The sequence below is a fragment of the Rhinopithecus roxellana genome, chromosome 14, assembly GCF_007565055.1.
Source record: "Rhinopithecus roxellana isolate Shanxi Qingling chromosome 14, ASM756505v1, whole genome shotgun sequence".
Taxonomy (NCBI): Eukaryota; Metazoa; Chordata; class Mammalia; order Primates; family Cercopithecidae; genus Rhinopithecus; species Rhinopithecus roxellana.
The window spans coordinates 58602448-58616895 of NC_044562.1; the positions used below are offsets into that span (position 1 = coordinate 58602448).

Here is a 14448-nt window from a genome sequence, read left to right on the forward strand (position 1 = left end):
TAAATGCCCAGTCTGTGGCATTCAGTGAAGACCAAGACAAGGGGACAGGGAGGAACACGGAGGAGGCACAGCCGTCCGAAGCCCATGTCCGGGTGGACTGTGTCTTTAGGACTCTAAATCATGAACAAGAGTCTGTGCTTGGCCTGTTCCTCCAGGAAACAGAGGTGGGCTGGGCACAAGCCTGGACAACCCCTGGCTCAGTGACACCCGCAATAGCCCAGGCTTGCTGTTCCCAAGCTGGACAGCAGGGGGCACCAGAGACCGCCTGATCTCTGCACTGCCAGCGGCACCCGCAGCCCAGCTCTGCCTCGTTGTCTTAGGACCCACCAGTGTCCCCCAAGACCGTCTTGTGCGTGTGAGCACGTTCTCGCCCCAGGCAGATGAGACTTCCAGAGGCCTCCGATGCATCCACGATGGGTGGGGACTGTGTGGAGCAGGGGCAGGAGCTGGGGCCGGGGAGCAGGGAGAAATTTCAAAACTATGGAGACCTGGACCCATTAAATCAGACTCTCACGTTAGGAGGCTGGAAATCCTGACTATTCAAAAGCTCCCAGGTGGTCCCAATGTGTCGCCAGGGTTAAGAGCCACTGCTTGAGATGGTGGCCCTGGACCTGCCCAACACCACCTAGAGACGTGTTGGAAATGCAGATTGCTAGCTCCCTGAAGCACTTGAATCAGAACTCTGAGTGAGAGAGGCCAGAAAGAGACCTGCATTTTAACAAGCACTGCAGGAATCTGATGTCAGGCCCCTGGGGACTCTGACCCCCTCAAGCGGTCCTGCAGGACCCGGGAAGCGGGACAGTGCGTGGTGGTGGGGCAGTGGGAGTGGCAAGATGGACCAGGACTGCCCGAGTGATCAGCAGCCCACAGCTGTTGGTGGTGCTGGGTGGTTTCTTTTTAAGATATTTTTTCCTTACATAAACATAATAAATTAAAGAACATACATATACCCAGAATGAAGAAAAAACATATATATGCCCATAGGTCCACCGTCCGACACCATCACTGCTTACGACTTCTAGACTTTTTCCACATATAGTCTTTTATTCAGTCAGTATAAAGATACGGTACATGCTATCATATCATCTTTCCTAACATCGTAGGCGTATTTTCACATCATCTTCAGACATGTGGTTATTAACAGAAAGATGACGGGTCCGTCCTCTCTGGTGGCTCCATCATGGTCAGAGGTTGCGGCAGGACCTGGCTCACCCTCATGCTCCTGCCCTCTGCATCTGGCTCCCACCTTCCCTTCTGGATGCAGAGGTCCTGGGTCCACCGCCTGAAGGGGTGTCCTACCCCTCCACACCTGTGGGTGTTTCTCCTTAGGTGGAACGAGAGACTTGAGAAAAGAAATGAGACACAGAGACAAAGTATAGAGAAAGAAAAAAATGGGCCCAGGGACCGGCGCTCAGCATACAGAGGACCCACGCCAGCACGGGTCTCTGAGTTCCCTAGTATTTATTGATAATTATCTTTACCATCTTAAAGATAAGGGAGTGGCAGGACAATAGGATCATTGTAGGGAGAAAGTCAGCAGTAAGACATATGAATAAAGATCTCTGTGACATGAATAAGTTTAAAGGAAAATGCTGTGTCTTGATACGCATATGCAACCATCTCCATAAACCTTTTAGCAGCATTGCGCCAGCAAGTCCCACCGCCCTAAGGCGGTTTTCTCCTTTCTCAGTAAACAGAGCATACAATCGGGTTTTACACCGAGATGTTGCATTGCCCAGGGACGGGCAGGAGACAGATGCTTTTCTCTATCTCAACTGCCAACAACCGCCAAGAGGCCTTCTTTCCTCTATACTAGTCCTCCTCAGCACAGACCCTTCATGGGTGTCAGGCTGGGGGCAATCAGGTCTTTCCCTTCCCACGAGGCTGTATTTCAGACTATCACATGGGGAGAAACCTTGGACAATACCTAGCTTTCCTAGGCAGAGGTCCCTGCGACCTTTGGCAGTGTACGTGTCCCTGGGTACTTGAGATTAAGAGAATGGTGATGACTTTTAACCAGCAAGCTGCCTTCAGGCACTTGTTTAACAAGGCACATCCTGCACAGCCCAAAATCCATTAAACCTTGAGTCACCACAGCACATGTCTCTTGCAAGAACAAGGTTGGGGGTAGGGTCACAGATTAACGGCATCTCAAATACAGAACAAAATGGAGTCTCTTATGTCTACTTCTTTCTATACAGACACAGTAACCGTCTGATCTTTCTTTCTTTTCCCCATAACCGTCCATGCTGGGCCGTGCATTTTCATACAGAGCCTCCCAGACTGTTTCCCGGCTCGCCCTCCCAGGCCCTCCCTTCCTCAGCACCTCCCACAGTCATGGAAGGTCCATTCCTGTAACAAGCTCACTCCGTCTCTGGCCACAGTCCCCCCGACCCGGCTGGACACAGTACTGGTGCTGGGAGGGGGCCCAGGGATGGGAACGTTCAGGGTGGAATCTGGAATTGGATCTCTGACTTGAGTAGCTCGAAGACTTCAGTGGCTCCACTTCCCATGGAACTGCTGCCCACCCAGTGCAAAACAGACCGATAGAGGGCAGGACTTTGGGTGACCAAGCAGCTGATGCCACCGTAGAAATAAGGACTGTGGGCTTGGCTGGTAGCTGGAAAAGTGTGCTGTCGAATCTGGGAAAAGAAAATGATGAGCTCAGAGCTTAAATTCCCAGCTCAGGGGGCAGATAAGGAACCAGAGAGCTTCTGTGCTGTGCAGGGAAGGGCGACAAGCAGGCCTGGGTGCTCGCCTCGGCACCTGGATTTCAGAGGGGCCACTGCCCCTAAGCCCTATGTGCAAACAATCGGTTATGCTGAGCACCTGCTTCCTCCTGGGGGTCGGAGATCTGCACATGCACCAGGCAGAGGGGGCTGCACGACCAGCCCTGGGCGCTGAGGTTCTGAAGGGCTCCCCTCGTGGGGAGATTTCACGAGTGTCGACACAGCGTGGTGCTGGGGAATGGAGTGAGTCCTCCTAGGGCATCTTCCTAGTGAATCATTGACCCGGGTGCTCTTGGGGGCCCCCAATACAACTGCCCTGTAAGAATCCATTGCCTCCTGTAGCCACAGGCTCCAGATTTCTGAAAAGGAAATCCAAAATCAAATCCGTGGGTGGCTGCCTTACAATCTGAATTCAATTAACCATCTCTTTGGATATCTTTGGTTAAATGTATGGCATTATGCGGGAAAAAATAAGTCCTTAATCATGTGGTTGGGCCATGTGGGCAGACTGTGATGAAGTTGGGGACCCTGAACTCCAGAACCATGGGACACATGGGTGAGGAGTTTCCCAGAGCCCTTACAGAGCCCCCAGGGTGACCAGGAATGACAGGGAGACTGCCATACCAAATTCGGCCCTGAATTCAGTGGGGTGGTGGGACCCCAAGGGGCAGTACCAGGAGGAGGCTGTACTTATTGGAGAGACAGGTGAACACAGGAACTGATGTGGTCAGTGGGACTGCTGTGTAGTCAGAATGGCCTGACCCGCAGAGACCCTTGGTGCCAGCTGCTGGTGTCCCAGGGTGGGGACAGCCTCCTGCCCACCTGCAGACTGACACTTCGGATCACAGGGAGGCTCCCGCCTGGAGACAGAAGTCCATCTTGACCCCACACTTCCTGCTGTGACTCTGCTCAATGGACGTCCTGCAGGCAGGTCCTGCTGACCTGGGGCTCCTCCTGCCTGCTGGTTTAAGTGGAAACAGCACTGGAATTATTCAGCTCCATCTCACGAGGGAGGAAATCTCAGCCAGCCCCAGTATCGGACGTAGGATCTCTCCTTGTGGAGAGGAAACTGAATTCATTTCAAGTACCAATGCTGAATTCAGTCCTAACAATTTCAGAAATGGCCTAGCCAGGATGTTTTTCTCTCCGTTTGATCTTCGGATCAGATTTCCAGAAGCTGACACTCTGATTCTGCCTGCCAGCAGGGCGACAGGAGCCCACATCCTCCGGTGGGGATGAAATATTCAGTTTGACTGTTGAGGCAGGTGACGTGTCCTTCCTCATCTATGGCCCTTCTATAAAGAGGACCCTTGAGCTGGCAGCAGAGCCCATCCAGGCAGCACGGCTGGCTGAGCAGAGACAAGGTAAGCTCTGGACAGGCCAGGCAGGGTTGTGGGCGGGGGGTGTGCAATTTCTTAAGTCGTGGAACTTAAGGCCAATTGAGGCAGAGATTTCACCTCCAAATAGTGGTTTGAAACCACTGAAATGGGAATTGCTAGGAAAACCGTAAGAATTTTTTTTTAAATCCATGCCATTTTCCCCAGGGTTGCCCACATTGGGGCTGATAGAGGAAGCCGGCCCTGACGGATGGGTGGTCTCGCCCTTCCTGGGTTCGTCCTGCTGCAGGTGAGCCTGAGTCGCAGATCAGGAAGCACCGGGAAGATGCAGGCCTGCATGGTGCCAGGGCTGGCCCTCTGCCTCCTGCTGGGGCCTCTCGCAGGTGAGGGGCCGCTCTGGAGGGAGGCAGCCACCAGGACCCCCGACAGCCCTCCTGTTCTCTCCCCTCCCGCACTCATCCCCAGACTGCTGGGAAACCTCAGAGCCCTGCAGCTGGTGTGGGGTGGGCCCAACCGGCACCTGGGTGGTCCTCCTGGGTGACAGCTCTTCTCTTCCTTTGCAGGGGCCAAGCCTGTGCAGGAGGAAGGAGGTACCGTTCTCCGATTTCTTTCCTTTCATTTGCATAAGTAACTGGTGTGCAGCAAGGAGAAACTGCTGGGGAGGGCAGCGGCTTCCTATCCCAAGCAGACGCATCAGGGGCCCTGGCTCAGCTCAGGCCTGAGCATGGAAACATGGCCCTCGAGAGCCAGCTTGGAGCTGTGCAAGCAGAGGGTCTCTGAGCTCCTTTCAGCTGCGACCCTGCCCTCCAGCCACCAGGGAACACACTGGGCAGGGGGAGCCAGGGCCCCATGACCCCTGACATTCCCACCCTCCTACCTGGGCTCCAGCCCCCAGGCTCTCCCAACTCTGAGCCCTAACTCAGTCCAGTATCTTCAGGGCCACCCTTGCCCAAGCTTTAGGACAGGTTATGTGGGGGGTAGTGGACGCGGGTGTCTGTGCTCCCTTCTGAAATCCCAGCAGGAGACTGCCGGTGCCCCACACCATCCCCATACAACTCCCTCCTCAAACAGGACAGGCCTGCCCCCTCCATCTCTTCCCCTTCTTCCTCTGTCTCCCAGACCAGGCACCCCCAAGGACCTAGGTCATCACCCCACTGCTGAGAGGGGACGGGCTCAGGCCCCCACTCTGGGAAGGTTGAATCACTGTGGGCATGTGGGCACAGCTGGGAACCATCCACTTGCCTTGAGGCCTCCGAGGACGGTGTCTCCAGGCAGGACCGTGGGGACAGTCCCCAAGGCAGGTGTCATGTGTCTTTCAGACCCTTACGCGGAGCTGCCGGCCATGCCTTACTGGCCTTTCTCCACCTCTGACTTCTGGAACTACGTGCAGCACTTCCAGGCCCTGGGGGCCTACCCCCAGATCGAGGACATGGCCCGCACCTTCTTTGCACACTTCCCCCTGGGGAGCACCCTGGGCTTCCATGTTCCCTATCAGGAGGACTGAATGGTGTCCAGCCTGGTGCCCGCCCGCCCCGCCAGGCTGCACTAGGTCGGGCCTCCACAGACAGGGAGTCCCGGCAAAAACCTGGCCCCTGAGGGGAGTCAGGCCTGGTCTCATGCTCAATAAACTCCGGACTGAAGATGTACAACCAGCGTTGTGGGTTGTCTTTCAAGGACGGCTGTGCTCAGGCCCCATTTACTTTATTTCACAAATGAAGCGGATTTTATTTTGATTCCTGGGGAGCACTTTCATAAACTCTTTCATAAATGTGCACCATTTCCATCCACATTGGCATCAACAAGGGATCTTACATCCTGGGCGCGCTCAGGACTGGCTTTCTGTGTCTCCCTCTCAACCATTTCCCACAATGATCCTGGGGGGTGCTGCAGTTCCCCCAGATTACAGATGAGGACACTGAGGCAGAGACATGAGGCCACTGCTGCCTGACTTGTTAAGGTCACACAGCTGGTTAGGGGGGAGCTAGATTCCAGTCCAGGCACCCTCGCTCTGGGCCACTAAGCTGGGCAACAGGCAAAGCCACAGTCAGGGCTCAGCTGACTCCACACCACAACACTCCCCTGGCAGCAGGACCCAGGAGGCAGCAGGGCATGGAAGTGAGAAACCCCGTCTGTATCTGTCATCGGTCAGGGACAGCGGGGCCTGGGCAGGCTCTGTCTTCCAGGGATGGCTCTAGGTTTTGCGGATGCTGGGAGGAAGGGGGCTTCACCTAGGCACGCTGGGGCACCGGAAGGCTGGGCAGGCAGCACAATGGCGTCTCAGGGGTGGGCCTCCAGCAATGGGATGGCCTCTGCACAGGTGGTGAGCTCCCCATCCCTGTAGGGTATACAAGCAGACCATGGAGACCCACGGCTCCACCCCTTAGCTAGGAAAGACCTTGACTTAACGGGCCACTCCTCTTGGTCACTGCCAAGCCCCTGTTCCATCAGACTGACTTTCACTTGGGTCCTTCAGAGTGATGCACATTGGCATGGCATGAGGCTCATGCAATGCCCACTGCCTGCTTCTCCCTGCATCCCATACTGTCCACTCAGGCCAGGCGGACCCTTTTCAGGCCATACCCTCACCCCTCACATTTCAGCTCAATTCCTGTCCCTGGAACTACTCTCCTCCATGTCGCCCCCCCAACCCACTTCTCTGCAGCCTAACCCCCAAACCCACCTCCTTTAAGGTCTGTTGAAGAAAACTTATTAGAAATTTTCACAAGTTGTGCTGAACCTTGGAGACAGGTGTGGGGACCACCGCAACGGGATCTTGCAGTGGGGGAGGGAGACCAGGCTCAGCTCCGAACAGCACAGGCAGTGGGGGTTTGCGGCTGAGGAGCAGGTGGGGTCGGGGGTGGAAAATGATTAGGAGGAACACAGTGCGGGAAGGGGATGCTGGCTCCGCGGACCGCAGCAGGGCTCTCGCTGAAGACAGGCCTGGGCGATCAGACATCCTGGGGACGCTGGGGACCAGGAACCCGATCCAATATCCAGGGTGGAGGGCTCTGGCTAAACCAACTTAGCAGGGCTCTCTGCGAAAACGGAACCTGACAGTGCCGTGCACAGATGGGCCTGGGAGGAGGTTAGGAGGCCACCGAAGTCAGGTTGAGCAAAGAACCTTTGGCAAAGTCTCGTTCCAGGACCTCTTGCTTCTCTCCGTCCCTCCCCTGTTCTTCCTCTCTCCCTCCCTTCCTCCAACCTTCTTCCTCCCTTTCCCCTTTCCTTCTCCTTTCCCTCGTTTTTCTGTCACATTCGTTTCCATCTTAACCACATTTAAGTGGCATTAAGCACATTCACGGGACTGTGCAGCCGTCACCATCAGCCCTCTACAGACCTCTTCCATCTTTCAAGGCTGATACTCTGTCCCCACTAAACACAAACTCTCCATTTCCCCTTCCCCAGACCCTGACAACCTCCCTTCTACTTTCTGTCCCTGTGCCTTTGACTCCTCTAGGGGCGTCTGCTGAGTGGAATCACGCGGTGTTTGTCTTAGGACTGGCTCGTCTCCCTCGGCAGAGCGTCCTCAACGTTCATGCGCCTGGCAGCAGGTGTCGGCATTCCCTTCCTTTTAAAGGCTGAGTGATGTTCCACAGTGTGCACGGACCACATCTGCTTATGCACGTATCCATCCATGGGCAGGGGCAGCGGGGGACGCTCTCCTTTTTCATTTATTATAAATAATGCTGCTGTGAACGTGGGGTACAGACGCCCCTTGGAGCCTCCGCTTTCGGTCCTCTGGGCTTGTGCCCGGAAGGGGAGTGCTGGGCCACGTGGGCGTCCGTGTTTGATTTTCTGGGACCTGCCTCCCTGTCTCCCGCCCCGGCTGCCGCGTCTCAATCTCCACCCTTCCACCCGTGTTTTGCTGTTTTTTGACTCTGGGCGTCCCAGGGGTGCTGCGGCCCCTCGGTGGGGCCCTGGTTTGCTTGCACCTCTTCATCTGCTCACTGGCCGCAAGTGTGTCTTCTCCAGACAAACGTCTGAAGGTCAAGCCCTGGGCTCTTGTGAACCCGGCCGTCCCTGCGGCTGAGTCTGAGGCTCCCTCTTTATTCTGGATCTGGTCCCTTGTCGGAGGCGTGCTCGGCAGGAACTGCTCCCATTGCTGGCGGCCTTTTCTCTCCGTGGCCGCCCGGCCGCCCATCAGAGGCGTTGCAGACGCCCGCCCTCGCCAGCGCAAAGACAGACGCCGGTGGCCGCGGGTACGCACCGGCAGCCCCGAGCACCCCGGATGCGAGACCGCTGACCGCGCTGCGGGCCGGCGGGCACCACAGAGGCGCGGTCCTCCGGCGTCTAGAGCTGCCATGTGGCGCGCGCCGGAAGCGGCCCTGCGGCCGGAAGTGGGCCTAGAGCGCCGCGGGCCCGAGATGAAGCCGGCCGTGGACGAGATGTTCCCCGAGGGCGCCGGGCCGTACGTGGACCTGGACGAGGTGGCACGGGCCCGGTGGGAGTCTCCGAGCGTGGGGAGCGGGGAAGGGGGAGCGGAAGGGCGGTGTCCTGGTGCGCGGGTCCCGGGGAGGGGAGGCCGGGCGGGTGGGCGATGGGCACGGCTCCCAGGCTCCCTGCCCCGCGGAGAGCAAATCCCGGCTTCTCCGAGCTTCTGGTGAAAGGCGGCCTCCGACCGCGGCGGGAAGTGTGTGCCCTAGCCCGGGGGACCAGGAGGCGCAGCCTGGGCGTTGAGTGCCTGCTGGGTGCCCCCAAGGCCCCCGGGACCACACTCGTGGGGAAAGGAGTTGCGTTTGCTGCTCTTCGATGGCGGCAGCACCCCGTGGGGGCCCGCGGTGCGTCTCCAGAGCGCGGGTGGGGAATCACCTCGTGTGGGATTTGAGCTAGCGTTCGGGGATTTGGGGGAAGAAAGTGGGCTTTGCTGCGCCTTGGAAGCGAGGGTAATTTTCCGACTGGGCCTCTTAATCTGAACTAGAATGAGGGAAGACTGGAGCAGCCGTCATTCCTGCCGTAGCGGAAAAGGGGGTGTCTGGTATTTATGTGCTTTGCGTAGTGGCCTCGTTCTTTTTAATGATACAGGATGATGCAGTCGTCTTGGGATTTTTTTTGGTCTCTGTTGTGTTCACAGAGTGACCTTGTCTGATGTGAGCGTTCTGAGATGGTTTATGGTCAGCAGGAGAGCACCACAGCCTAGCTCAGAGTGGTAGGCCAGCTTCTGCATGTCAGGGCCTCATGTGCTCTTTCTCAAAGCTTAGGGGGTACAGAGGTGGTCAGAGGCAGCCCTTGTGCCTGTGGAGGCAATAACATGGCAGAGAGGCTGATTGCAAATGCCAGGTGTCATAGAAATCCGAAGGCGCACCGACGGATGGGCCCTCAGGCCTTTGAGGGGGCTCAGCAAAGGTGCAGCTGAGGAGTCGACTCTGTGGCTAAATGGTGGGGGACACAGTGGTTTTTGCCAGGTAGGCGGGGATGAAGGCCCAGCAGGAACAGAGTCCTGGGTTGGGGGGATGCCCACTGGTTCATGTCGTTTAACATGGTTGAGCATACAGTGCCAGAGAGTGGGGAGACAGTGGGCAGGGACCAGATCATGAAACCATCTGGAATCACGCTAAGAGGGTGGCTCTGTGCACCCCACTCCTGAAGCACTTCCACTAAACGCAGGCTTCTCAGTCCTGTTTTAAAGTCACAGCCCTAGGCGATGTGGAGCCCCTCGAGGGCTTTACAGTGGGGAGTGAGAGGCTCTGACCTGCTCTGTAGGGTGGCGGCGTTTAGGGGTGAGAGGGTGGAAAAATGGCAGCAGGGAGAACAGGACAGTTGAAGAAAGTGTGAATGAGGCAGATGGAGGTAGGGACAAGCTCAGCCCAGTGTTTAAGTGGTAGAATGCGCAAGGCTTACTGTGGTGTTGGGGACAGGGAGGGAGGCTGAGAAGCCAGGGGAGGAGGCTGAGCGTCCTGGCTTTTCTGAGAGTGTCTGTGAAAGGGAACAAGGGCATGCAGCTACGTGGGGATGAGGGCAAGGTTGAGCCAGTGGCCTTGTGAATGCTGGGGCCAGGGCAGCAGCAGGACCTGTGGCCAGCTGTCCAGGGTGCTGCTGTCAGAGGAATCTGCTCCTGCTGTCACCAGGTGACTCTAAACATGATCCAAAATCCTGAGGGCTTCAGATTGCCCAGCTTGGGTTGTGACATGGTTTTTCCACTGCCGTGGAGTTGTGGCAGTGGACGGTCCATGATGGCAGCCGGCACCAGAACCTCAGAGGCAGAGCAGGTCAGTTTCCTCGGGGAAGTGGTTTCATTCCCAGAAGAGAGCGGGAAGGGATCCTGAGCGGAGTCGATGGGCTCGGTTTCACGTGTTTGTGGCCTCTGTGGCAATGTCCGGGGGGGATTGGAAACCTCTCCTTGAGGGTTACAGTGAAGTAGTGGTACTTAGAGCAGTGGTAGGTTTCTAATTTTTAAAGGCAGAGAGGAATCAAGGAACCCAAGCCCTTGAGAGACCTTAAAAATAATTCCTTTGAATTTCTCCCTCCCCCTCCGCCCATACACATTCCTCCTTTGTCTGGAACTAAAATGTTGACTCCAGCTTGAGCCTGTTCCCCCTCACCCGTCTTCCTTTTCTGTGGGGGTGGCGGACACTGCAATGCACGTATCACCTGTTCTTTTGGAAAACGCAGCTGACATAACCTTGCCTTTGCGTTCCCCAGGCGGGAGGCAGCACCGGGCTCTTGATGGACTTGGCAGCCAATGAAAAGGCCGTTCATGCAGACTTTTTTAATGGTAAGGATGCTTGGAATGGGATGCCAGATTTAATCTGAATATTTCTTCTGTAGGTTAAGGCAGTGAAGCAACTTGGTGACATAAATAATTTGGATCATAAGGTGGTAGAGCCCCTGCGCTCCCCTCAGAGTGCAGTGCAGTCTCTATGGAGCGATGACATGGGCTGCGGCCACTGGCAGGCAGCCTTATTTTTCAGGAGAAAAGTAGCATGAAATTGTTCCCAGCTTGCAGCCCAGTAGTTGAGTTTGAGCTCTGGCATGTGTGTTACATGTGCCTGCAGACACCTCAGACTGTAGCTGGGTCTGGCCCCTTGCCTCAGACACGGCCATAGGAACCCTGTCTGGCTCCCTGTCTCTGCCCTCTCCGGGTAGCCGGTTTCCTCTCCCAGCCCACCTGTGTTTGCCTGCCTGGGTTCTCGTGCCCTCAGCTGCCTTTGCAGAGGGACAGCCACACTGCAGCTCTTGCCCAGCTCTGAAATCAGGACGCAGGATGCGTTTCCCTCTTGATTTAAGGGTTTCAGTGCTAGTTACCTAAAACATGGGTAAACCAAATAAAACATTGGTAAACCAAATAAACAATGAAAAGCAAACTTTCTGTAAGATCATCAGACCTGCTAGAGGGGATATTTCTCTCATTCTCTTCTGATTTCTTCAGGCCTTGTTCCTCTAGTTTATATTAGCCTTTACTAAGGGTTCAAATAATAAACAAGATAGGTTTCTTACTCCAGAGAGTGAGGTGGCATTTTCCATCCTGTTTTAACGCATGGTGCTGGCCTCTACAGAAAGCTCTTGTTACCAGTTAACAGCTAGGATGTGACCTTACCACATCGGTTTCTAACTGACCGGAGACCCCCTGCCATCCCAAGTCCCTGCTGCTTTATCAGGCTGACTGTCAGCCAGCCATTGCCTGAGGGGAGCAGCCAAGCTGCTGAGTTGGGGTGCAGGCTTTCCCAGGGTGCCTGGCCATGCCCCGAGGCAGCATTCTTGCTGCTACCAACTGGAGTCAGAACTGGGGCAGGTGACATTTGAGACCAGCCTGGAGGACTGAAGAGCATTTCTTTCAATTCTTTATGCCAGAGTGAGGTGGGAGAAGGGTGTTGCCTTCAGAGGGAACAAATTGTGCAAAACTGCAGAGTGCTCTCTAGAGCTGCTCCGCAAAAACACCAGCTCACCAGGGCGACTTCGAAGCTTCTTCACGTGGGCAGGATTGGGCAGTGGCTAATGCTGGCACAACGCACTTGCATTTTGATGATCTCCTTCAAAGTCCCATTTATCCTCTGCCAGCCCATTGGTGAGAGGCGATTGCTGTGTTCTAGTGTTTGAGTTCACATGGGTTCCAGAGTCAGTCCCTGAATCCTGACGGGAAAGCATCTCTGAGAGGGACCCAGGCCTGACCCGTCAGGTGAGCACCCAGCAGCCTGAGCATTGTGGGCGTGTGTCTACCTTTGAGCCACGGCTAGTCAGGGAGGGAACGCTGGAGAGCTCTGTGTCCCCTGCCTGCCCACCCACTGAGTTCACAAAGCACTTACTGTCCCGTCAGGTTGTGACAACCCCATGTGTTCAAGGAGCCATTTACTTTGAGAGACCTGTAGGCTGTGGATGGGGCTTCTGCTAAGTCCTTTTTACTTATCAAGCAGATGGGTTTTGCTGGGCAGTTATCCCCTGGGCACCGGGGTTCTAGCCATGAACAAGACTCACTCCCTTCCCTCGCCGTGTCTTACAAAATTGTGGGTCCAGACAAGTCAGCAGGCAGGGGCTGGACTGTGACGAGAGCCCTGGCAAAGCGTGGACGGTATTATTTCCAGAGCACAGCAGAGGGAGGTTTCTCCAGAGGGGGCAGCAGAGCAGAGGTTGGAAGGGGTGGAGTCAGCCGGGCCTGGGACTGCGCAAAAGTGCTCTGAGTGGCAGAACCACACACAGCAGTCAGGAGGCAGTGAGGATGTGGGGGTGCGTCAGTGTGGCTGGGGAGAGCCGGGACCCTCTGAGTGGCCAGAGATGTCTCAGGGACGCCACCCTTCCCAGGAAGGCTGGATGGCGTGGCGCCAGCAGGCTCCTGCCTCTTCACTCTGTCTCACCCTCCAGGAGTGGAACCTCCTCTTTCTAGTTCATAATTCATCCTGCACATTTTCAGTGCACAGTACGTGTGGGTGGGCTCCTAGTTTTACTTTCTTCTCCTGTTGTGAAAGTAACGATTGCCTGTAGTAGGGAATTTAGAAAACTAAACAGAAGGACAAAATCTTTCCTGGGGGGCCTGATTTTGATCACCCAAAGCAGTGCACTACACGTTTGCTGCGTTTTTTCTGGTGGGAACGGGCCTTAGCGGGTGTTTCTCAGGCTTGAGTATCATTCACACTGCCTTACTGGAGGCTTCACCTTTCTGCAGCTCAGTCCAGCTTTCTCATTCTCACAGTGGGAGCCGGCCGGTTTCCCTCTGCTCTAAGGGACCCAGCACGGGCCTCCCAGCTTCATCTCTCCCTGGCCCTGGCAGCAAGGGCAGCATCTTGGGCGCCGTGCACTCATGGGTGCAGACATGACACTGATGTGTCCTGAGTGCTGAGTTATGGCTGTGCAGTGGTGTCTGTGGGACCCAGAACAGCCCTGCAAGCATTTTCTTAGGATTGTCTTTTAAATGAAAGCAAGAAAGCACTCTAGCCAACACTCTCCCCTTGGACTGTGTGTATGAGTCCTGGTTGGCTGAGACTAAAAGTCTGTTACGGGAAAAGTCTTTTATTTCATTAGATCATTGACGATTATCTCTGTATTTTGGATGACCACATAATTCATTTTGAAGTGATTTTTTTCAGCTCTTACCCTTGTATGTGTAAATACATGGTTTTGCTTATTTCTCTAGATTTTGAAGATCTTTTCGATGATGATGACATCCAGTGAGATGACTTCTGGCTGCAGGCGGGGCCAGGCCCTTGGTACAGAGTCGCAGTGTGAGCCTGCGCAGGACAGTGTCAGGTGGTTTTAAAGAACACTTGGAAATCCCTTGAATTGAGGACCTGGTTAACCAAGAAAGATAAGAATGTTCTTCACCACCTAGATGAGGCTGTTTGTCTCTGAACATGACCAGGTTGTGTCCTCACTGCAATTAAAAGAAAGCAACGTCACATGCAGAGTGATCTCTTCTTGCACTTTTGAGTGAGTGTTGCAGTCCCTAAAAGTCTGTGTGTGTGTCATGCATGTGTCAGCTGAGAGAACCATGTTTGTCTGCTGGCAAATACCGGGTGTTACGGTGCTGTATGTGCTAGACCAGGAGGCAGTGCGGGCTGGGCACAGCTGGGCCTGCTGATGGCCACTTGGAGGACCTTGCCCTGGGGCCACCCCTCCGCTGCATCGGCAGTTCGCACCAGTGTGTGTCTGTCAGCACAGCGGGCCCTATGCTGTCCTCTGGCTGCCACGTCAGGGCCGCTGCCCCACAAACTCGAGGCTTAAGGATGACAGGAGGCGCCTTCTACGCCTGGAATGCACGTTGGTCCATTTCAAAGGAGAGTGTAACACCCGTGTGGGGAGAGGGGTTTTGTTTCCTGTAGGCCCAGCTGGGTTATTGATAATGGCTGTAAAACAGTGAAGTTGCTGTTTCATACCTGTCTCGCAGTGAAGAGTGTTCCTCAGACCAGGGGATGGCCCAGTCCCAGGACTTCAGCAGTTCCCAGTTTCAGTTAAAG

At 55.3% G+C, this 14448-nt stretch overlaps 2 protein-coding genes across 2 annotated transcripts; both read left to right on the plus strand.

The window, feature by feature from the left end:
* The first annotated feature begins 4054 nt into the window (after positions 1-4054).
* Positions 4055-5710, plus strand: OTOS (otospiralin). The gene is made up of 4 exons (XM_010360817.2): positions 4055-4093; positions 4274-4449; positions 4630-4656; positions 5386-5710. Exons 2-4 carry the CDS (start codon positions 4317-4319, stop codon positions 5568-5570), a joined length of 345 nt encoding a protein of 114 aa, XP_010359119.1. The 5' UTR covers positions 4055-4093; positions 4274-4316; the 3' UTR covers positions 5571-5710.
* Positions 5711-8341: 2631 nt separating this feature from the next.
* COPS9 (COP9 signalosome subunit 9) lies at positions 8342-13892 on the plus strand. Its single transcript, XM_010360816.2, has 3 exons — positions 8342-8493; positions 10706-10778; positions 13629-13892. Exons 1-3 carry the CDS (start codon positions 8368-8370, stop codon positions 13664-13666), a joined length of 237 nt encoding a protein of 78 aa, XP_010359118.2. The 5' UTR covers positions 8342-8367; the 3' UTR covers positions 13667-13892.
* The last annotated feature ends 556 nt before the right edge of the window (positions 13893-14448 follow it).